Consider the following 23,934-nt stretch of genomic DNA (forward strand, 5'->3'; position numbering starts at 1 on the left):
AGGCTCGCCTGCGAGGGTCAACCATGTCAATGCCACGTCCCTACTCTCATGGTCCGAGGGACAGGATTCAGGCTGGCGGCGGTGCGGGTATAGTGTCTGGGTAGCCCTGGTGTCCCACTCCCGAGCGCATTTATTGCATGCCGGGTAGTGGGCATCCCTTTGGGCTCCGTGGTGGGTGGGGAGCCCGGGCACTGAACAATATAAAAACCTCAATGAATCCTGATAAACTTATTTCTTCAGGGGCCCCAACCTGGTCCCTATCTGAAAACATAGACGGAGAGGCAGATAATATTATTGCGACAAAGAGGCAGATAATATTATTGCGACAAAGAGGCAGCGAACTGAAACATCATCATCAGGGCCTGTCCCAAGATTTTTAATAATGCATTCCACCACTGAAAAACCGATTGGCAAAATGTCGCCCTTCTTCATACAGAAAGGGTTAGATGGGTTAGCAGGGTCACCCAAATCAGTTAACAGACTCCGTTCTGGAGACCTCTTAATTGAAACCCAAAGTGACAGGCAATCAGAACATCTCCTCCGAGTAACATCAATTGGAGGAATACCCATAACAGTGACACCACACAGAACACTCAATTCGTCAAGAGGTGTCATTTCGGAGTGGGACTTTCTCGACGTAACCGAGGAGGAAATCTGCTCCGAATTAAAACCCCAGGGAGTTATTGCCATCAAGAGAATTACTGTGCGAAGGGATGGAAAAATAGTTAAAACCAGGAGTGTTATCCTGACTTTTAACTCTCCTAAACCTCCTGATGAGATCAAAGCTGGATACATCAACTGTTCAGTGCGTCCATACGTTCCGAACCCTTTACGGTGTTTTAAATGCCAGAAGTATGGACATTCTCAAATGGCCTGCCGTGGAGTCCTTGCATGCGCTCGATGCGGTGCAAAGGACCACGAAACAACAGCATGCTCAGCCGCAAAACCCACCTGTATTAACTGTGAAGGCGAACAACCGGCCTATTCACGAGCATGCCAGAGGTGGAAAGAAGAAAAAGAAATTCAACGGCTGAAGGCAGAGCTAAATATATCATACCAGGAGGCGAGGAAATCGGTCAAGCCCCTGAATATTAACAAACCTACCTACGCCCAGAAGGTAGCAGGGAGATGTTCTGTCGGAACTCAGACGGACATGACCATTCCTCCAAAGGAGCCTTTCACTCCCATCACGCGTTATCTCTTAAGTTCACAAAAACCTGCACAGAAGGACCAATCAGCTGCCACTCCTATATCGGTACCTCCTAATGCTCCACAAGCAACAAAGGTAACTAAGAAAGATAAGAATAAAAAAGGGGAAGTCCCCCCTAGAACCCAAGAAAACATGGATGTCGAGCAGAAGGAGGTACCTGAAGATTCAGTCTTGGAACTCTTTGCGGAGGAAGAAATGGACACGGGACAGCGTCCATTCTTCCCCAAAAAAGATAAATCCAAGACTGATAAAAGTAAGCCCTCAGCACCTCGGAAGCCGCCTGATGGACCCACCAAGCCAAAATAATGGCTAAATTCCTACAATGGAATTGTCGTGGATTCCGGCGAAATATTGATGACATCAAGGCCCTCCTGCAAAAGCACGAGCCAGTTTGCTTTTGCTTGCAGGAGACATACCTAAAGGCAAATGATGATCCCACCATGCACAACATCACAGTTTTTCTAAAGGATAGAATTGCGGATGGCTCTGTACATGGGGGAGTCGCTATCCTTGTGGGTAACCAGACCCCAGTGCAGCCCTTGCTAATTACAACCAGCATAGAGGCTGTTGCAATTCGCCTTTCAGTGGGATTTTTATTAACTGTGTGCTCCATTTATTTGCCACCTGGAACTGACATCTCCCAGGCAGACCTTGATGATCTTCTAACGCAGCTGCCTCCCCCTTTCTTACTTCTCGGGGACTTTAACGGACATAACACCCTGTGGGGTAGAGCTAACATCAACGGAAGGGGACGAGTCATAGAGCGTATGCTCAATGACAATGACCTTTCCCTTCTAAATACTGGAACAAACACCTTCTTCCACATGCCTACCCGTACTTTTTCTGCCATTGATCTCTCTATCTGCTCCCCTTCTCTACTCCCTTCACTCACCTGGGAAGTGGAGGAGAATCCATACGGAAGTGATCACTTCCCTGTGGTAACCTCGTTACAAAGTGGGAGACCATGTCTTCCCTTCAGGTTACCACGGTGGAAGTTTGATCAGGCTGACTGGACTGCCTTCCAACATCAGGCAAATTTTGATCTTAGCATGGTCAGTCAAGAGCCTATCAATGATGCAGTTAAGTACATCACAGAAAATATTGTCCAAGCAGCTGCGAATGCTGTTCCAAAAACATCTGCCCAGTTTCCACCATTTCCCAAACCTTGGTGGAATTCACAATGCACAGCAGCAAAAAAGGCTGAAAAGAAAGCGTGGGGGATATTTCGCCGATATCCTACCATGAACAACCTTATAGCCTTCAAACGTGCACGAGCCAAAGCACGCTACATCCGTCGTCAGAGTCAAAAGGAATCGTGGATCTGTTTTACATCATCTATTAACCAGTCTACCAATTCTAAGGTAGTCCGGGATAAAATCCGGAAAATGAAGGGGAAATATACATCCCACCCTTCTTCAATCCTAGATTATAATGGATGTGCTATTGCAGATCCAACTGCAATAGCCAATGCTCTTGGGGAAACATTCTCTAACATCTCTGCAACATCTTCGTATTCCCCAGAGTTCCTGGTCCTGAAATATAAAATCGAAAAACAGGCACTTAACTTTAAATCTAAGAGCATTTATCCCTACAACAGGAATTTCACTATTCAGGAACTGAAAAGAGCCCTCGCTCTTTCCAAAGCAAGTGCCGTTGGACCAGATGGCATCCATTATGAAATGATTAAATATCTTTCACCAAAATCTATGGATTGCCTGCTCCTTCTGTATAACAGAATCTTTACTGAAGGGCAGTTTCCGGACTCCTGGCGAAAGGCAATCGTTCTTGCCTTTCCTAAGCCAGGAAAGGATCCAAAAGTTACCATCAATTATCGTCCTATTGCTCTGACCAGCTGTCTGTGCAAAATCCTGGAGACAATGGTTAATTCTCGTTTTAATTTGGTATCTTGAAACAAATGACCTTCTCTCCAACATCCAGTGCAGCTTCCGAAGGAACCGGTCCACTTTGGACCATCTTATTAGATTGGAAGCATCCATCCAGGATGCTTTCCTAAAACGCGAACACTTGGTGTCGGTGTTCTTTGACATGGAGAAAGCGTATGACACAACTTGGAGATTTGGCATCTTAAAAGATCTGCATAGCCTTGGCCTTAGGGGGCAACTCCCCATTTTTATTAAAAACTTTTTAGCCAATCGATCTTTCCAAGTTCGTGTGGGATCCTCACTCTCTCGTCCCTTCAGCAAAGAGGAGGGAGTACCACAAGGATCAGTATTAAGTGTCACGCTTTTTGCCATCAAAGTCAATTCCATCACAGAACAACTTCCTCCAACTGTAAACTGTGCCCTCTGTGTTGATGACTTTAGCATATTTTTTCAGTCTTGCAACATGAGGGTTATTGAAAGACAACTGCAGAAAGCCATTGATCGCCTTAATTCCTGGGCACTTGCTAATGGCTTCAGGTTCTCGCCGGAGAAGACCGTTTGTGTACACTTTTGTCGCAAGCGTAATCTTCATCCTGAACCTGAATTAAGGCTCGGACAAAATGCTATTCCAGTAGCAGCGAACACAAAATTCTTGGGACTCATATTCGATAAAAAACTGACCTTCTTGGATCATGTTCATCAACTCCGCACAAAGTGCACACGTGGATTTAACATTCTCTGCTCGCTCTCCTCTAAATCTTGGGGAGCAGACCGATGTACTCTTCTTCGGCTTTACCGTGCACTTGTGCGATCCAAACTAGATTATGGGTCCCAGGTATATTCCTCAGCCAGAGACAGTGTCCTGCCGTGGCTGGACCCCGTCCATCATCAGGCCCTACGTATTGCTACTAGAGCATATCGCACATCTCCTGTCCAGAGCTTATACGTCGAAGCAAACGAACCACCGTTATCGCTTCGACGTAAGCAGCTGTCTAAAGTATGCTTTAAAATTGAAATCCCTGCCAGACCATCCTACGTGGCCATTCGTTTTTGAGCCACGGTGGGAAAATTTATACAATACTCGTAAGACAGCCAATCGTCCTTTTGGTATTCGTTTCCAAGAGCTACTCAAAGAACTTAATATCAAGGTAGACAAGGTTGCCCAAACATCAAAGCAACCCTTTCCACCCTGGCATGCTCGTGTCCCGGCATGCGACTTGTCGCTTAGAAACTGGGGAAAGTCGGACACTTCATCATGTGTCTACCTGCAGCTTCATTCAGCACATCGAACTGAATTTTCCGAATTCGCGCCAGTCTACACAGACGGTTCGAAGTCGGAATCATATGTGGGATCTGCTGCTGTCTTTACAGACAGCACTACATCGGAGCAGATTCCCTCTGAATGCAGCATATTTACTGCAGAGCTGCACGCTATAGAGTTAGCCTTGGATCACATTAGTGAATGCCAATACCAACGGTTCATTATATATTCAGACTCCCTCAGCGTGTTACAGGCTTTAATATCTGTGAGATATAATCCCCATCCAGTTCTGTCTAGTATTCAGCAGAAGATTCACTTCCTCCGTGGACGTGAATATGATATTCGCTTCTGCTGGATTCCCAGCCACATTGGGATTAGGGGAAATGATTTGGCTGACGCCGCAGCCAAATCAGCAATTCCCAATAATAACTGCTGCCTGTTAATCCCCTATACAGACTACAGGCAAATAGTACATCAAAACATACATTCCCAATGGCAGGATTCATGGAATAGACAGACTGTGAATAAATTATATTGTATAAAGCCTGTAATTGAACCGTGGCAGTCTAGTCTGCGCAGGAATCGTAAGGAGGAAGTTGTACTAGCTCGTCTCCGCATAGGACACAGTCATCTTACACATTCTTTTCTGCTGAGGGCAGATGACTGTCCTATGTGCGAGCAATGCGACACCTTTTTATCCGTTGAACATATTTTATGTGATTGTACCAGTTTTAGAAATGCTCGTCATACCGCTTTTAATCATCTGACTGAGCTGTATACACTCAGTCAGATTTTATCTGACAATGACCATGTGTGTGCTATTTTTAGTTTTCTAAAATCAGTAAATCTTTTTACTAACATTTAAAAAAAAAAAAATCATTTTTTTATTTACTGATATTTGTCTTTTACAATTTATACTTGTTTTGTACCCGGACTTAGCGATCTAATTCTTTAGGTCACTGAAAGTTTTACCTTTTATAACGATTTTTGGCGCATTATAGCCTTAGTCGCTGATGCGCCAATAAAACTCTTATCAAACAAACAAACATTTCACTTCTTACCCTCTGATAGGCAAGAGAAGAGGAGAACAAGACAAAAAAACAAAAAAAATAAATAATAAATAAAAATAATAATAATAATAAAAATAAAAAAAAATTAGCCATAATGGATAAGGCTATAGGAATTCTGACAATCCTTCAGATCATGATAGTTAGACTCTTGTTTCAAAATTCAATCCTGTACTCGGGACTTTTTGTCCTCCAACCACTACATAAAGAAGCAGTTGCAGGACAAACCATTATTCTCCTGTGTAAATTGGTAACAAATATCACCGCTACAGTAAAGTGGTTTTTCAACGGAAAGAATATTGACAGTTACTACAGACCACGGGTTCTTCCAGATTACAAAATTATTGGATCTTCTAAAGAAAACGACTGTGCACTGGAAATCACACATTTACAATTAGTGGATGAAGGGAAATATTACTGTCAAGTACAAACTACAGATGCACATCAATACCAGTCCAGTGTAGCTACATTGACTGTTTATGCAACACCGTTGCCACCTTTAATCGGGGAAGGTTCTTTCCTGAGCAGAATTGAGAGAGACCAAGCCACTCTCACATGTAAATCCCTAGCAGGCAAACCACCCACCATATTATGCCGGATTAACTTTGATGGAAAGTCGGTAGTAAGATCGACGCAGTCTAGTCAAGATTTATGGTCAGACCAAATTAGAATAAACGCGTATCTAAAGTGGATCTTTATGTTTTCGCCAGAACACGATAAGAAATCAGTCACATGCGTAGCAAATCATGTTTCATATCCTCATCCCATGATGATTTCTATAACCATTATAGTAAAGTGCAAACCTAAAGTTTCCTTGAGAGCGACTTCGAAAGTTGTTAGGGAACTTGACCGATGCAAATTGAGATGTGAAACACGTGCAAACCCAGATGTGTTTCTTTACCAATGGCTTAAAAATTATGAGCAACTGACGAAGGAAGAGAATAGTACTCTGGTAATTAGAAAGGTTCTCCGTGAAGACCATAATAGCAATTATACCTGTGTGGTTTGGAATGAATTGGGTTCCGCACAAGCCTTATTCGTAATAGCAGTATCTTATGATCCTACGCTTCAAACGGCATTGACCAACATAGCCACGATCAAAGGAAACCTAGTTCAGTTGAAATGCGATGTCAAGGGAAATCCCCTTCCCATGATAAAGTGGTATTTTGAAGATCGGCCCATTCAAAGTAGGATCACCCCTACTCTTTCAATCAGAAAGATGTCCTACAAGACATCAGGTCATTATGTATGTATAGGGGAAATCATAGGATACCCCGTTGTGAAAAGTGAAGCGTTAGTCTTTGTAAATGGACCGCCAGAAGGAAGCTGCAGACCATCTACAGCACATTTGGGAGACACAGTTCAAGTAAAGTGCGTTTTTAGACACGTACCACCGTTGGGAAATGTATCCTGGAAAGGCCCAATAAAGAAGGAATTATTCGAAAAGCACATAGTGGAGTGGAATCCCAGAGAAATCGTTAGTACTTTAACCATTACTTCGATGCAAACGAATCAATTTGGCTCATATGAATGCCATGCATGGAATGCTTGGGGAAGGTCAAAATAAATACTTCAAATTGAAAGGAATTGCTCCAAAGAGGTCATGTATGTTATCTTAGGAATCCCCGCTGTATTCCTGATCACAGTGATATTAGGAGGAGTGATCTGGAACTTATGCACTGAAAAAAATAACGCAAATAACCCGGATACCTCATACAATACCTACCAGATATATTACAACGGAAATCTGGACGAAGATGACGTCGATCACGCAGAATAAGGAAAGAAGAGGAGAAAAGATTCTCTTTCCACTATATCCCTTGAAACATCCAAGCTCTTAAATGTAGGGCCTACTGCAGTTCATGTGTGTCATGTGTCATTTTCGGTATGTAGTGATATTAGTGCGCATTGTCAAGCCCCAATCTTCATGTTTATTCACCTAAAGTTATCGAAAGGAAAGTGAAAATGTTACAGGAGATTCGCCAAGCCATAAAGAAACACCCAGATTATTACATCTTCAAGAAGCTTGACAGTCCGAGAGATGGTCTCCCTGGAAGACTACAGAGTGTTGCAGAGTAGTAGCCTTTCAGATGAAGAAGACCCAGTAAAAGTGGTCAAGTGCACCAGAATTTTCTTCTGGTGCACTTGACTTTCTTCTGGAAAAACAACAATGGATATTGTAGCACCAAAAATGTAATAGATGTTCTCAGAATTAATGTTACGTAAAATTAGGTTAGAAACTGTTTGATAAAGTGAGTGTTTTTGTGATTATCGATGCTTATATAAAAGTTTAGAAATCTTATAATACCGTATTGGTGGACTAATAATAGAATAGCAATTGCTTAAAAAAGGGTACTCACCTTGAATAAAAGCAGATTTATTCAAGGTGAGTACCGTTTTTTAAGCAATTGCTATTCTATTATCAATGCTTATATAAATGTTAACTGTAGTTGTAGGGTTTTAGCTTTGACATATATTCACCTTTGTATACCTTAGAGAATTGAAATATAACCTGTTTGATTAATTTATGTTTATATATTTTTTAAAAATGGTAACGACATATACTAATACTTTTTTTTTCTCTTGTTTCATGTCTACTCCCGACAATACACGAAGAAATGTGTGAAAATGAAGTAGATGTGCACCTGTGCCAGGAACTCATACTCTGAAAGAAAAAGTGTAATATCATACCCCATCAATCAAGAGCTAGCGAAGAACGAACTTTATGTATCACAGCTAGAAGAAGTGGAGATGGGATCACACAAACTCTTGTTGAACTCCCACTAGTGCACAGGCATTTATCAATTAACCAAATATGTATCACATATAGCGCTGTAGCACTTGTATTATTCAAGTATTTTTCACCCATATTCTCGAAGTATGTTTTTTTTTATATGTCAGGCAAATATACATTAGCACCTATCATAATCAAGTGTTTATCTTGTGTGTTGTTAAAGTGTTTACCTTATGCTGTATGTTATTTGAGTAATTCATATACTCTGATTACTCTGGAATAGATATTGTCCATAGTACACGAATGTAATAGGCCTAGATCATTACTAGCCTGACACCTTTAGTAGTTTCTTTGTTCACACCTTTATGCTATAGTAACATAGATATTTGGATTACAGTTGGTAAAGGCAAGAAGCATGAGGAAAGTTTAAGTTGAAGTCATCACGTCCCACGGACAGAATCCCCAGATGCGAAACTATTGTCCCGGATCCGGCGATTCTGTTAGTGAAAGCAGGAGAGAGTGTGAGACTGATAGATTCTCAGCTCACGACGATCGGGTATATCTAATTCTCTATTCGATTAATAAAACCGATGTTTAGGATGTTGGGGCTAAATTGTCGAAAAACCGTTTTCAATTAGAACCCGCGATGATTAAGCAAGAGAAATCCAAACCAAAAGTATTGAGGAGGAGATGTGAGCAAGCCAATGAGAAGGGAAAAAGCCCATGACTAATGCAATCTTACTTTCGCTCTTAACATGGGATCGTAACAGGGGAGAAAGGGGCAGTGAGAACTTCGGCCCCGCGCTAACGACAATAAGCAAAAAGAAGGTTTATGTTCATAGCGAAACCAGGTGCACACCGGGCCATGACGCATGGTGCAGTAACTAAAAGAACAGTCCTCTTTCATATTTACGACATTCCCCACTATCACTGGGGGAAAGCGATGAATTCCTTTAGGCTGCATAGCCAACGAAGAAAAAAGTTAAAGGGGGAAAGTAGCGCCAAAGCCCGAGGCTTATAAGGATAAACGAGGGTCTAAAAAGGAGAGATGGGAGTTGGCTCTCGGCAGACGAACAACTAGTCGGAAGAACAGCAGAACAGCAAGAGACAAAGGTAAGAAGAAAGGAACAGAGGCAGAGAAGAAGCAGAGAGGCCACCAGACACAAATTACCAGAAAAAGGAGTAGACGACCCAGATATCGCTGGACAGAAGGAAGCCATAAAACTGGATTCCAGGAGCGAGCGAATTAACTGGTAAGCCATTATTTTATTCGTGTGAATGTAACAAACGTAAACCGAAACCAAACCGATAACATTTTCAATGCTTCTTTCCTAATCCATAATGAATTACATGTTAACACAATATAGGTTAAACGACTATAATGCTCCCATAAACAACCGAAAATTCCCATCCTGATGCCCACGAGAAAAGTGCAGTATATTCGAGCATGATCAAGCGCTGAGTTCCGGATGATATTGAAGGGTGCACTGAGAGATGACAAGTCGGGAAACTTAGCCTCACCCACCTGCGTTTAGCCTCAGAATATGAGTAGTACCAAAAACGTCTATGAGCATTCTGGACGTTTAATCTAGGGTTAATGTTGCAGAGTCAAATACAGGATTTCTATGAAGAGAGAGCAGAATGTACTAGTTTATTACCCGGTCCACATATTTGACATTATGAAATGTAACCAATATCTGAATGCCACAATTTAAACAAATCACCTAAGTAGAATGCGAGTGTTGTATATCTATTTTGTTTTGTGTTAATAAATATTGTTATGTGTTTCACTAAATTTCGTCCTCGCTGCCCATATCCAACCACACCAGCACAGTTAAGAACCAACTAAGATAAGTTATATGAGGGGGATCAAATCAACGCACTGCGATTGTCAGATCCTTTAACACAACGCTAAACCTTTGCTGCAGTCACAGGGGTTATATAACTTCTGGAGACCGAGGGCGGTGATTTTGTCCTAAGAGATTGTGAGTTAGAGCGACTAGACGGAAAAAGGGCGTCGCCCCACAGAAACGAAAGGAAGCACGATGTCGCCTTGAAGCGAGCAAGAGAGCGAACCCAAACAAGAAGGTGCCACGTAGCCAAAGAAGACAGGGCCACCCACAAAATGATGCCGTGACGCATTACAAATAGAATCAGATAGAGATATTAACATGTAAACAGAGCAGCTATTTTCTTCAAAGGTTTTTCTTGTTTATTGCATGTAAAAAATTAGCCGATTTTACGGAAATTAAAGTAGAAAAGACCTTTTACATTTCCTTAATAATTAAGTTACAAAAGTTTTTTGTTAAAATGTTTTTTTGTTCCAGCTGACGATGTTTTTCATGTATGCACTATTGTTTAGGGAATTCTAAAAAAACAAAGAAATTAAAATTTCGTAAAATATAATTAATTGTTTTTCATATTTTTGTAGGTTGGATCAATGCGATTCTCTGCTGGGAAGCATTTGTGCCTTTAGCCAGATTGAGCTACATATCGTACATTGTTCATCCAATCGTGCAGTGGACATTTATGTCAAACATCTCGAGAGAAGTTGAATACACTTACCAGCTATGTGTAAGTAAATTAATAAACCTATTTAATGTGCACAGGCTATTCATGGTTTCGAAATAGCACAAAATGTAATTGAACTTGTTGAACAGGTATGGTCTCTGAGCAACAGAGTGGTTTTTGAAATATAATCAAACATGGAAATAACGATTTGATAGGAAGTAAACTATATTTACCAGAAAATCCAGTCATAAAGAGTAACTTATTTTCTATTTAAGAATATATTTCTTGTAGAGTCCCGAGAACTTGTTTGCCGTTGATCTAATTCAGCCAAAACAGTTATCTTAGTTTATGAAGTCTGCGAAAGGTGTATTAAACGTAGGATGGAGAGGAAGGTTGGCGGGTTTGTTCTCTGCAATTCCTGTACGTCCAAGGCCCCGGCATTAAAACCCTAACCATCAACCAACTTTATGGCACCTTACTTTGCGAGACGCATATGATGGGCTGTTTAGCCGTTTCTGAATTAGTGTGATATAAACGGAGGAGATCATGCCTATTAGCAAGGCATAGTGTGGTTCAGAAAGGTTTACTTTGATCGCCTTGGTGTTATTAAGGTCTGGATAAAGATTTCGTTTCCTGCAAAAATACTGTATATTTTTAGCAACGACTTCACAAAATGAGAGATGCTAAATGATACATAGTAATTACAGTATACTAAGGGGAAAAGATATTGAATTTCCAATTCGTAGATTTATGCCTTGTGCGTTTATTTTTCTTAGTATTCTGTATTTCAGTATACTTTACCTATATGCGATGGGACTTTAATTTTACTATAGCGATATATATGTCGACATTAAACTTAGAACCTAATAATTAATTTAATATTAGCCTTATTTCTGTTGATCTATCAAGACTACTCTCTCGGTAGAGTCACATGAAGTAAAAATAGAAATTCCGATTTTATACAATTTAAACAAAGGCAAGTTTAAAAAAAAAAAAAATATTTTATAGTATGAACCAGAGCTCTAATCTCAATACGTTCTAAGTTGACATAAATATTTGTAAAAGAACAAGAGCAGTTTACCTCAATATGATACTCTCCAGAAATTAAAACGAAAATAATTAGAAAAAAAAACATTACAGTAAAAATAATTAAAAATTAATTTAACGAAAAAACTGCAAAACGATTTTCCTTCCTGAAGCTGCAACGCTTTTCGATCGTATATCGTGATCAAAGGAATGAAAATTACCGAATAGGGAACACTTCATATGGAAGCGTTCTACGTATTGAGCATTAGAGCTCTGGTTCATACTATCAAATACATTTTTTAAACTCTTATTGACTATTTTATTAACTTCCTTTCTTTCCAGGTATAACCTATCGATACACACAATTATGGCGGATTTTTTGAACATCTTGGTGCAAAATTAGATTACATTAACACTAAGATACTCTGCTCTAATTTACCGTATTTATTTTCTAAAATATTGCCTTCAAAAACGCATCGTTCCGAAGTTTGCCAGGGTAAATTTTAATCATAAAATGTCGAGCATAAAGTCACGTAATATAGTTAAACTTTCCTTAAATCTCGGTATTCTTATACAAAAATATCTTTCCCAAGTTAGGAAACTTTACGTCAAATTAAAAAATGATCGACAACCTTACGACTGGTCTGTATTGAAGACCTCCCAAGATTTTCGACGTCCAGCACAGGGCCTCAGAAATGAAAAAAAAAAAAAAAAAAAAAACAGACACGTTAACAAATTTAATACATTATCGGGAATGGCAGGACACGTTCATAGAGTTCAAACACCCTGTCGCGAACTTGCAACCAAGGGCATACAAGTTGGGTGACAACCCCCCCCTTCCCCCGCATACACTTAACGTGCTACCACAGAATACTTTAGCTCGTTCGCGAACACCCAACATTCAACCAACGGCCATATCAACGTTACAAATCTGCCCTCGTATACGCTATCGCATACAGATTTCACTTTTATCCAAAATATTAAATTATAATTTACCACCTCGAAAACCGCCTAAAAACAGTACGTACTTGATATTGAATTTGGACTTCGTAATGTTCCACAAAAAGATTTATTTATTCAACAAGTTAACCAAGTAGTGAATAACATAAAAGAAACGCGACTTCCTCAATTGAATACACATGACAGTTCAGCTTATGTGAACTTCGGAAAAATACAGACATTATTATTCAGAGAGCAGTAAAGGAGATACAGTGCTAATACTCGATAAACCTGATTATATTAATAAGTTAGATTCAGTTGTATCAGATACCTCCACTTATCTTGAAGTAAACCCGACACTACTTACCAATTTGGTCAGTCAATACAACAAAACGTTAACCACATATCGAAAAAACGACTACATTACTATGGCTCAGTTAAAGGAATTGAAGGCCAGAACATACAATATTCCTGCACTTTTCGGTCAGATAAATTTATATAAGATCGGATGTCCTATTTGGCCTATTGTTTCCTACAGAAACTCGGCATTTTCATCCTTGGCCACACATGCGTATAGCATTTTTTTATTTATTTATTTATTATTCAATTTATTGTATAAGCTTCACACCTGAACGGTCTTCAGCCAGGAGGGTGCCTCCATATATCTGTACATTATAACTTAGACAGTAAACATAGAAGTCGTACATAAATTAGGCATACATAAACATTAGTTTCTATAAAATAATACAACAAATAACATCTAATGTGACTATGTATATATTAAGTGCAATAGCATCATTAATACACAGCCATTTCTGAACAAACAGAATATTTATAAGGCGGCATCGTTTTAAGTTATCTCATATTGTGAATATCTTCACAACGAGTTGCCATGATATTGCACTACTTCGAATAAGTAATGCTTCACTTAAGGAGAAGACTAATGTTACTTATTCTCAGATAGGTACCACCACCACCCAGCCGGCACCGTTTCAGGGCTATTTGGCCCTTCTTCGGTGAGTGGGTTTGGATATCTGGTTTCTTGCAACCGTTTTACATGTCCATACCATATTAAATGCTTTTCTTTGATAGCGTCAATAATATTCTTTTTCACTTCCATTTTCCATCTTATGCCTTCATTCCGTTTTCAGTCTTTTCAAGAAGTTCTTGCTGAGTGTCTCCAAAAATCCATTTCTGTGGAGAGCAAGTTGTTTTTCCCTTGCCTATTCAACGTCCAGGTTTCCGCTCCATACAATAGAAGGCTTTGTATAATGTTGACGATAATGATAATTTATCCTCAGTAGATGTTACCTCGTTATATACGAATGTAAACGTTGAATACACATTAGACATTCTTTGGGACATGTTAAGTAATAACTCGATACCGATTAATTATATTAAGCTTGCTATTAAGGAAATTTTTAACTTAATTAAACTCTTAGTTGAAGCCAACTATATCACTTTTCGAGACAAAGTATCCAAACAAATGTTTGGTTTCCAATGATTATCTCTCAACGATTGAGCCTGTATATTTGACGCCTTTTCTACCCAGTATCACGTACTATAGGGGGGGGGGTATTTAGAATGTTCTAGTTATCACCAAGACATTTTACATTCGTTTAATAATATTCATTCTAGACTCAAATTTACTTTGGAACGGGAGAATACGGATACGAAATCATTAAACTTTCTAAATTTCACGCTTACTTGGGACTCGAATAAAATCCAATTTAGCATCTAACGTAAACCTACAAACACCGGTATGCTTCTACATTATAACAGCTACCACCCGTTCATCTACAAAAGATCGATTATCTTTAATCAATTTCTTAATGCTTAAAATATTCAACGACGAAATCTGCTTTGGGCTCAGAAATAAAAATATTAACCAGCAGATTCTTAAACAGGGGTTACCCCATTTGTTACAATAGACAGAATTAGGGTACAAGCTAAGGATAGAATACAAAAAAAAAAAAAAAAAATACACCAACCAACAATAGTAATATCAAAAAAACCTTTATTTCTATCCCACACGTTGAACAGTGGCACAAACCGCTTAACAGATTCATTAAAGATACAGAATTTAAAATTGTAGCCAAGTCAATACGGAAATTACACACTATACTGGATAATTCTCAGTCCTTTCCTCTTTCACGACACAAATAAATGACCTAGTATACATTTCTTGCGGCGACTCGTCTTATCAGGGTTCTACGCGATTTCCACTCAATTTTAGTGTTAATCAACATGCGGCCTCAGTTGGTGGTTCTCGTTCGGCAGCGCTAGAATTAGCCTTTCACGCCGTTAATGAAAAACTTTTTTATTTAATGAGGCCAAAATAGTTATAGTGTTCAACATAATTATACGAAACTTAATTGCAGAAAAAGATCGAAATTAAATTACATGAGAATTCTGTTAAAGTTCGCCGGCCATATCTAATCTCCGATTCGTGGTCTATTTACGCGTATGCGCGAAGACAAATAATCCCTAATTAAGGCTCATCCCTATTCGGTAATTTTCATTCCTGTGATCACGACATATGGGCGAAAAGCGTTGTCAGGTTCAGGAAGGAAAATCGATTTGCAATTTTTTGTTAAATTAATTTTGAATTGCTTTAAATTGATTTTTAATTGTGTTCGATCGATTTGTAATAAATCGATCGAACTGTAATGTAAGATTTTCGATTTTTTTTTTTCTGATTATTTTCGTTTTAATTTCTGGTGAGTATCTTATGGAAGTGTTCTACATATCATATTGAGCTAAACTTCTCATATTCTTATACAAAAAGTAAAAAAAAAAATGTTTCTTGTAAATTGTGGCAAGGTAATGATCATTAGGGACTATAAATTGTTGGTGACTCTATTGTCAGGAAGACGGGGAATATACTATGCAAGATGGATCGATGGAACAGGACCAGGGTATGTCTGCCAGAAGGCTTGATACTCTTCCTTCGTGTCTAGGAGGTGATATTCTTGTCCCTGTGGTATGTAGTCGTTTCTGGTGCGTATAACACCACGTACGTCTTCATAGAGCCTGCAGTCATACATGAGGGGCTGCCAGCTCTCCAGCCCCCTGCAAGTGCAAGTTGGATCAACCTGGATCCCAAGTAAAGACAGTTTGGCATTAATCGCTCTGTGTCCAGTTAAGAGGTACGTTACTTGTAGACCTGGGGAGGACCAGTTGGGTGAGATTGGGTAGTTTTGTTCAATATTGGGTAGAAATTTCTTTGTGATCTCTCCCTTTTGAGAGTTGCTCCACCTTTCCTGCCATGCCTGTTGCAGGTGAGTTTGTATCCTCTTCTTTTCCACATTTCTGTTTTGTTTCTGGTTAGGTCAATAGTGAACCCCAGAAACGTCTGTGGGGTACCTTTGTCTAGGTAGTACAGTAGGCCGAGTTGTATGATTTCTAACTCCAGCGGGAGAGTGCCGGCAAGCACTTCCAGGCCATGGGTGCTCACCGTTCGGCAAGCGCGCGTTGTGCTTAGGAGGATGGATCTGTCAATTTGGTCTGTGATACGTCTGTTGTAGTTTTTTGAAACCATGCGCCGGATACGTAGGTGACGATCGGAGTGAAGATAGTTTTGTAGAACAGTTGGAGAACTCACTTTTTCAAGCCCCATTCTTTACATGTGACCCTGGCAACCATGGCTGCGTAGCGTCTTATTTTTTTACGACGATATTTCAGATGGTCTTGTATTGACAGGTTTTGGTTCAATATCACGCCTAGGTATTTCAGTTGGTTGGAGAATTTGATTGTTTCCTGCCCAATTTTTATTTGCGGAGGTCGCCTAAGATCAAGGCGTCCCTTTAGTAGGATGGCGTTTGTTTTTGTGGGGGATATTTTGAGTTGATTTCGGTTTGCCCATTCTTGGAGAGTGGTTAGGGCCCGATTTGCAAGGACCTCTAACGCGGCTCTTGAGTTTGCCTGTATCGTCAGAATGAGATCGTCCGCAAATGCCTGAGATTGTACTTCATGGAGATCGATGTTAAGAAAGGTGTCCAAGACAATATTCCACAGTAGTGGGCCAAGGACCGAACCTTGAGGGCAGCCCAGATGGACATGCCTGGAGAGTGTGCCATAGGGGGGTGGTGACTTTGATGGTTCTGTTGCTTGGGTAACTTTTGATGGTGTTATAGAGGTTTTTCGGCATGTTGGCTTCCTGCAGCCTCGCCAGGACGCTCGGCCACCAAAGTAAGTCGAACGCCCCAGCGAAGTCCACGGCTTTCACTAGGAAGTACTTTGTATTACATCTGTTTACCTTGGTCAGGAGGTGAGTTAAGGCGTCCACGGAGGAGATTCCCCGTCTGAAGCCGAATTGGTTTGCTGAGGCCAGACCTGCCTCATCATAGTAATGCTGAATCCATGTGTAGAGTAGTCGTTCAAATAGCTTACTGATAACTGTCAAAAGTGCAATGGGCCGGTAGGAGTCCGGAAGGTGTGGTGGTTTTGTTGGATTCTTTAGGATGAGTTTAACGTTTGCCATCTTCCAGGAAGTCGGGTAGGTACCTTCTCTGAGACAACGGTTATATAGGTTTAATAGTAAGTTCGGAGCGTACTCTACTGTTTTTTTTTTCTTTTTTTTTGATAATTTCGGAAATAGATACCCTGGACCGGACCAGAAGGTCCGGTCCAGGGTATCTATTTCCCTTTATTAGGTTTGCTGCATTGCTGATCTCTTCCATGGTGAAAGGATGATCTTTGGTTGCCGTGTGATGAGTCTCGTTGGCCTGGCAAACTCGGCTCTGTTCTTTTGTCATTGTATCTCTGGATGAAAGGCAGCGTCAAGGATATTGTTGATGGTGTGTTCACAAGTGATAGTCAAGTATCCTTCAGGTGTTTTAGTGGTTTCAACTACTTCCCCTCTGTGGAGTTTGTTGGTGATGACCTTGTATACAAGTCCCCAAGGGTCCTTGTTTCCAGTGGTGGAGACCAGGCACTCCCAGGATTGGTTTTTGCTTTCTCTAATTTGTGCTGTATAGGCGTTTCTCGCCTCTTTGTAGCTCTGTCGTAGGGTTTCAATTTCCGCCGTCGGCCAGGAGCGCCTGGCTCGCTGGAAGGCCTTTCTTCTTTCCTGTGCCTCCTTCCTGAGTCGCTGGAGGTTTTGATTCCACCAGGGCACTTCCCCTGGTGTTGGATTTTTCTTCCTGATGGCTGTGTCGCTGGCTTGTTTTATGATTTCAGTCGTTTTAGTTTGGAGGATTCTTGGGTCCTCGATACGTCGGAATTATCTCTGTCGTTGTTGTATGCTGTTCCGTAGGGTGGTCTGGAAGAGTTCCCAGTCTGCCTTTGCTACGGCATATCTATGGGCGGTTTGTCTGTTCACAGGCACTGTGGCCAGTGATTTGTTTAGACTGAACGTAATGGCGCGATGATCAGACGTTGTCCAGGCCTCACGGACGGTCCAATTGGAAATGTTGTTGGCAGCATTCCTCGTTGCCATGGTGACGTCTATAGTGGGTTGCAGAATGTAGGCAGATTGTTGGGTAAGTTTAGTACAGTTAATGCTGAGGTTGCCAGGAACTCTTCCAACTTGGTCCCGTTTCTGGTACCCTGTCTATCTGGGGTATGGCTGTGCCACATTGGCGACCGACAGTTAACGTTTGCTCCCACGATGATTTTTGCATTTGGGAGCATATCACTAGCCAGAATTAAGTACCTTACTGCGAAGTCCATGTCCTCACCCGGACGGCAGTAAAGGCCTATGATATAAAACGCTCCGAAGGCCGTGGTGAGCTGGGCACATGTGGCGCAAAATGTGCATAGCTGAGTGATTTTGATCACCGTTAATCTGAGTTCTTACCAAGATCGCTGCCCATGGGGTGTCATCCCCCGTTTGCACTACATTGTATGTTATGGGATAGCCCCTGACTACCTTCATATGTACATATGGTTCTTGTAGTATTACTACATCACTGTTTTCTTCTTCCGCCTTCTTTCGGTTTTGGTCGGCGACTGCCTTGACTCTATGTGCATTTATCTGCATGAATTTAATCTCTGTGATGTTATATTTTTTTAGGATGTGTTCCCATAGTTGAGTCTTGTTTGGAATAAAACTCTTTGCTTTGAGGTATGTAGGACATTTGACCATCTTTGACTGAATGTGCGCTATATAACTTTAAACTCTTGCAGTTTGCACAGGTTGGGTCGGTGTTTTTGTTTCGGCAGTCACGGAAGGCGCGACCTTTTGCCGAACAATGCCCGCACGTGGGAGTTGTCTGGGTGCATGTGTAGGTTGTATGCCCAAATTTGCAGCACCTGTAGCATTGGGACACAGTCACATGCTCCCGAAAGCGGTGACTACCTCAGTTAACATAGATTCTGTTCTAGGTGCTTAAAGCCATCCATGCCATGGGCGCGAGCTCAACAACTTAGTTGTGGCGGCTTCCGTCCCTTGACTTGGTTATGTACTTAGGCGTCACTAGGTCTTTCTTATTCCTGTCCGGAAATATGGTCTGTCGATTTTTTTGGAATAGGTGCTCTGATAGTTGATCTGGGGTTAGGTCTTTGGCCAGGTCATATATTACGATTGAAGGGTCTCGTTTTTCAGGTATTTTCGGATTTTCTATTATTCTTTGTACTTCCTCTCTTGTTCCCGTTTCTATCAATAGTCCGACGTTCCTTGTTTGCCTTACGGCCTTTATTCTTATTGTCTTAAATTCTTCGTTTAGGTTAGTCATTATTTGGGACTTTAGTTGTTCACTGGATTGGTTGTCGTGGGGTTTTGTCGGTCGTAGGACCACTAAGTGTGGTTGTTAAGGTAGGGTCTTTCTTTTGGGTTCGGGTACTTTGCCGGCCACTGTCGAGTCACTTGCTGGTGTCCTCAGCGCTTGTGCATACGATGGAGCGCGCTGTAGCATTTGTTTGTCTCCATCCGTTTCGTGCTTCCAATATTGCCTCTGCCTTCTATAGTTGGCCGAATGTGTTCATTGAGATGGCTTCGAGTTTATTCCATTGGTGTACAATTTCTGCTCGTAGTACGGATGTTATTCTGCTGCTGTTTTCCTTCATCAGATTTTCGAAGGCCGTTCGCCGCAGTAATATTTGCTCTGGAACGGTTCCCTTTGGTAGTGTTGAATCGAGTTTAGCATTTTATGAAGACTTGGGTTGATCATCTATCCCTCCTGGGTGTTCCTGCTCATCCTTTATTTGGTTAATATTCCGGGTTTTCCGATCAGATTTTGGTACTGTTCCATTTTTGTTTTTTTTTTTTTTTTTTTTTGGCAATTGGTCTATGATCCTGAGCATCTTCCTGTCTCTCTCCAGTTTTTTTTTTTATGTAAACCCCCAAACACAAGAGGGATTAGAACCTATAGTATTTAGTACCGTGCTTGGGTTGGAGGTTGAGAAGACGAAAGAAGATATTTGTTGACATTGGACCTGAACTTTGGTAGATTGTAATTTTCAGGAAGAAATACGTATGAAGGAAGGTTGTTCCTGAAAACGGCAGTTAAATGAATAAACGAGGAAGATGAAAAGTTGGTTCTGTGGGTTTGAAGTTGGACAGTAAATGGATGTTGGCTGGTGGCGGCACGTGATCGGACTGTTTTGAAAGAGAGAGCGGGAATTATAGAAGCCAATTCAGAAGAACAGTGCCCATGGAAGTAGAAAAGGCATGCAGCAGAAACAGTACTTCTATGAGACAGCGAGTGGAGAGACTTTGTTAAAGTAAAGTGCAGCCATTATCAACCCACTGCAGGATGGAAGCCTCCTCAACGATTCATGCTGAGGGAAATGGAACATAATCTGCCACGCTGGTCCAGTGCGGGTTGGCAGATCGACCGTATTCAGCAGTCAGGGGCTTGAACCCCGGTCTACTCAAAGAGCGTGTGCTACTGCACTCCCGCTCCTGCCCACTCGGCTACAGAGACTTTGTTAAAGATGAATCATTAATTAACCTAACTGCCCTCTTCTGAATGGAATCGAGAAGCCTGAGAGAGGTTTTGGGGGAACCACCCCAGTTGTGGGAACAATATTCCATGGCAGGGCGGATTTGCGACTTATACAGAGTGAGCAGCTGTTTGCAAGAAAAGTAAAAGAAAAGAGAAAACCAAATTTTTTAGATGCAGAGGAAGCAATATTTGTAATGTGCATGTGCCAAGAGAGATTAGAAGTCAGGGTAATCCCCAAAAGAGATATATCGTTTTGCCTAGAAATCGAAGTGTCACTAAAGATAAGCATAGGAGCAGAAGAATAATTTTTGCGAGATATAAGACAAGATTGAGTTTTAGAAGGGTTGAAATCAAATAAGTTGTCTTTGTCCCACTGGAGAATTACCTGAAGATCGGCATTTAAGGAATTGGTAGCAGATTTTCGAGAAATTGAAGCTGATTGAGCAGAACAAGGTTTCTCAAAATGGAAAGTGGAATGCAATGTGCTATCATCGGCAAAACTATGGATAGGATTTCCAGTCAATGGAAGAAGGTTATTAATATACAAGAGGAAAAGAGTGGGGAAAAGAACTGAACCTTGGGGGACACCGGCATTAGTGGAGAAGTTAGAGGACAAAGAGCCATCTACCACCACCCTCAGTGAGCGATCGGAGAGAAAACTGGATAACTAATTAGTAAAAACAGTTGGCAAACCATAAGATGGAAGCTTGTTTAGAAGACCTTTATGCCAAACACGATCGAAAGCCTTTGAGATGTCAAGAGCAACTACTCGTATTTCACCACACCTTTCCATTGAATTAGTCCATAAATGGGTAACATAAGCCAGAATATCACCAGTGGATCGACACTGACTGAATCCATACTGGCGATCGTTGATCAGACGGAAGGTTTCTAGGTAGTTTAAGAATTGGCAGTTAATTGATTTCTCCATTACTTTAGAAAGAGTAGATGTAATTGCAATGGGATGATAATTGGATGGGAGGGATTTGTCACCCTTTTTAGGAACTGGCTGGATATAGTTTGGCTGAGGGTACCAAACTCAATGACTTCCATGTCGTTTTCATGCATTTTATTTGTTTTTCCGGGTAATCGGAATTGTTTGGTTTATCGAGGTGCTGGTGTTTTCCTACACAGGTCTCTTCGGTAGTCGGGGAAAGATGCCTCACACGAATCCATACGTTAAGTTGGAGAGGTACACTACTGTGTATGTGTTTTTTCTTCCTCCACAGAAACACATGGAGGGGGCAGCCAAGGGTAGAAATTCCCCTAGAACGATGGGAAAGTTTTCCTTATCGGTTTCTGAGGACGCTAAAGATGATGGTCAGATCAAAAAAAGTTGGGAAATGGATAAAGTGAATTGTGATCTGGCATAGAGTTGGTTTAAAATTCCTTCAGCAGTTTCAAATCGGTAAAAACCATCGTCTGTCACACTCAAACAACCGCCAGCAGATTGCGCGAGTCACCCCGTCCCTGGAGGAAATTTTTTGTCGGAATCCGTTTTTATTTTTTTGGCCTGTATTTACAGATTCAATTTAGATCGTGTTTTACCTTCGACAGCATTCTCAATATTGAAACAGAGTACACAAAATATTAACATCATAGCCTTCTATTTTCTAACTTCCATCGTCTTTAGTCTCATGTCCACAGGTGGCATGAACGTTTCAGTGACAGTTTCTGCACGTAGGGGCACCACTGGTTTCCTTTAAACAGATGCAGCAGGTAGCAGAACCGGAAGCCTCTTCGGTAGACACGTATTCATCACCACTTTCGTTTCTGCCATCGTTGACTACAGTGTCGTCCGTGTTTTGTGCAATAGACTCTCTCTTGGATAGGGTGATCTGTTTCTTGTATTGTTTGAACGTTTTCCATCATTTTTTTCCAGTTGCTCCTCAGTCTGTATGTCTTGTAAAACATCTTGAGGTAAGGAAGACGTTGTGAGACCCACTTAATCGTAGTTCCTCAGTCCCTCGGTCAGTTTTTTCATCTTGCATCCACGTACACAGCATATTTTCAATTTCCTCATTAGCTCTTTTGACACTTCCTTGGCTTTGTGAGTGACGAGGCTTGCCATAGACGATCTTCAAAGTCAGCCGGTACTCCTTTAGGCTTCTCACCACATTATTAGCAAATGTGAAGTATAAAATAGTCCCGGCAGTGACGTTTTATGTCGCAAGGCGAGTCACGGGACTTTCGACGCTTGCCTCAGAGAGCGACAGAACTTCCGCCATTTGCACTAAACGCGATTTCAATTTGGCCCTGCTACACAGATGCGGACTAGCATACTACATATCAAAAGGAATCTCTGTGACCTACTCGGGCTTTACGATTGAACCCACAAACAATATAAAAATGGAAAAGGCTCGGCTCTTGGCACACTTAAAACAGGAATGGCAAAACAGGTGGACAGACTCAACCAAAGGAGAGGTGACACGACGCTTCATACCTGATGTAGACAGGTTTTTCCCAAAACTACCTGTATGGTTCCACCCAGGCCTATCTGCCACCTACTTATTGACGGGTCACGGCCCCTTCAACGAGAAACTAACATCTCTGGGCCTCCTCCAAGACCCCAACTGTTCATGTGGCGAACCGGAAAGCTGCACCCACCTCATGCACGAATGTACAAACTACGAGGACCTACGTGGAAATCTAATAACAAGATTGACCTACGTGCCGCGAGTCCAGGAGCATCATCTCTTGGACACAAGCGAAGAATATAAGAACCTCACCAGATTTGCACAGGAACTCTTTGCCAGAAGAACCTGTTCTGCGATCAGGAACTAAGGGCACAGTATGCCTTGTAGAAGACATTAAACTTCCACAACACCGGACTATAAGCAGCACTAGACCACCCTTCCTGATGATGGAAACAGGATCAACTGACCAAACCCATCCGGGATACAAAAGAGACACTCCACGAGACTACCCTGGTCGTGTATATAACCCATAAATGTGACTGACCTCAACCTACCTGGATGGACACATAGCCAATGAATGACATCGGGGAACTGGTTCCGACTGCTTCGTTGGACCCATATCTTTTTTCCCACCTTGAACAGCAGATTTGCTGCCAGTGCGCCAATTGGCGACCGAGCTCATTTTTTTTTTTTCATTTATTTACACACCCAAATATTATGTACAATTTCAAGAAACATAAACAATAATCTATATACAATTTTATGTACATTTTCATTCTCATATATATAATTACCCTAGCATATATATATATATATATATATATATATATATATATATATATATATATATATATTGTTCACAATACAGTTGAGGAAACAGTACAAAACACGTGTGTGTTTGTCCTGGTATCAAGGGTGGCCCCTAGGCATAGCCCATCTCCACCTAGTGGATCCGTATTGAATGTAGGACCTCTGCAAAGGAGCAGTCAACACCTGT

At 41.2% G+C, this 23,934-nt stretch overlaps 1 protein-coding gene across 1 annotated transcript in view; it reads left to right on the forward strand.

The window, feature by feature from the left end:
• Nucleotides 1-23,934, forward strand: part of LOC150087185 (nose resistant to fluoxetine protein 6-like) — a 170,653-nt gene that overhangs the window by 142,071 nt on the left and 4,648 nt on the right. Inside the window, exon 13 of the mRNA XM_090372400.1 lies at nucleotides 10,587-10,729. Coding sequence (XP_090228526.1) covers nucleotides 10,587-10,729 — 143 coding nt within the window. The remainder of the gene's footprint in view (nucleotides 1-10,586; nucleotides 10,730-23,934) is intronic.

Source organism: Mastigoproctus giganteus, chromosome 4, assembly GCF_048544385.1.
Source record: "Mastigoproctus giganteus isolate SK-2022 chromosome 4, ASM4854438v1, whole genome shotgun sequence".
NCBI lineage: Eukaryota > Metazoa > Arthropoda > Arachnida > Uropygi > Thelyphonidae > Mastigoproctus > Mastigoproctus giganteus.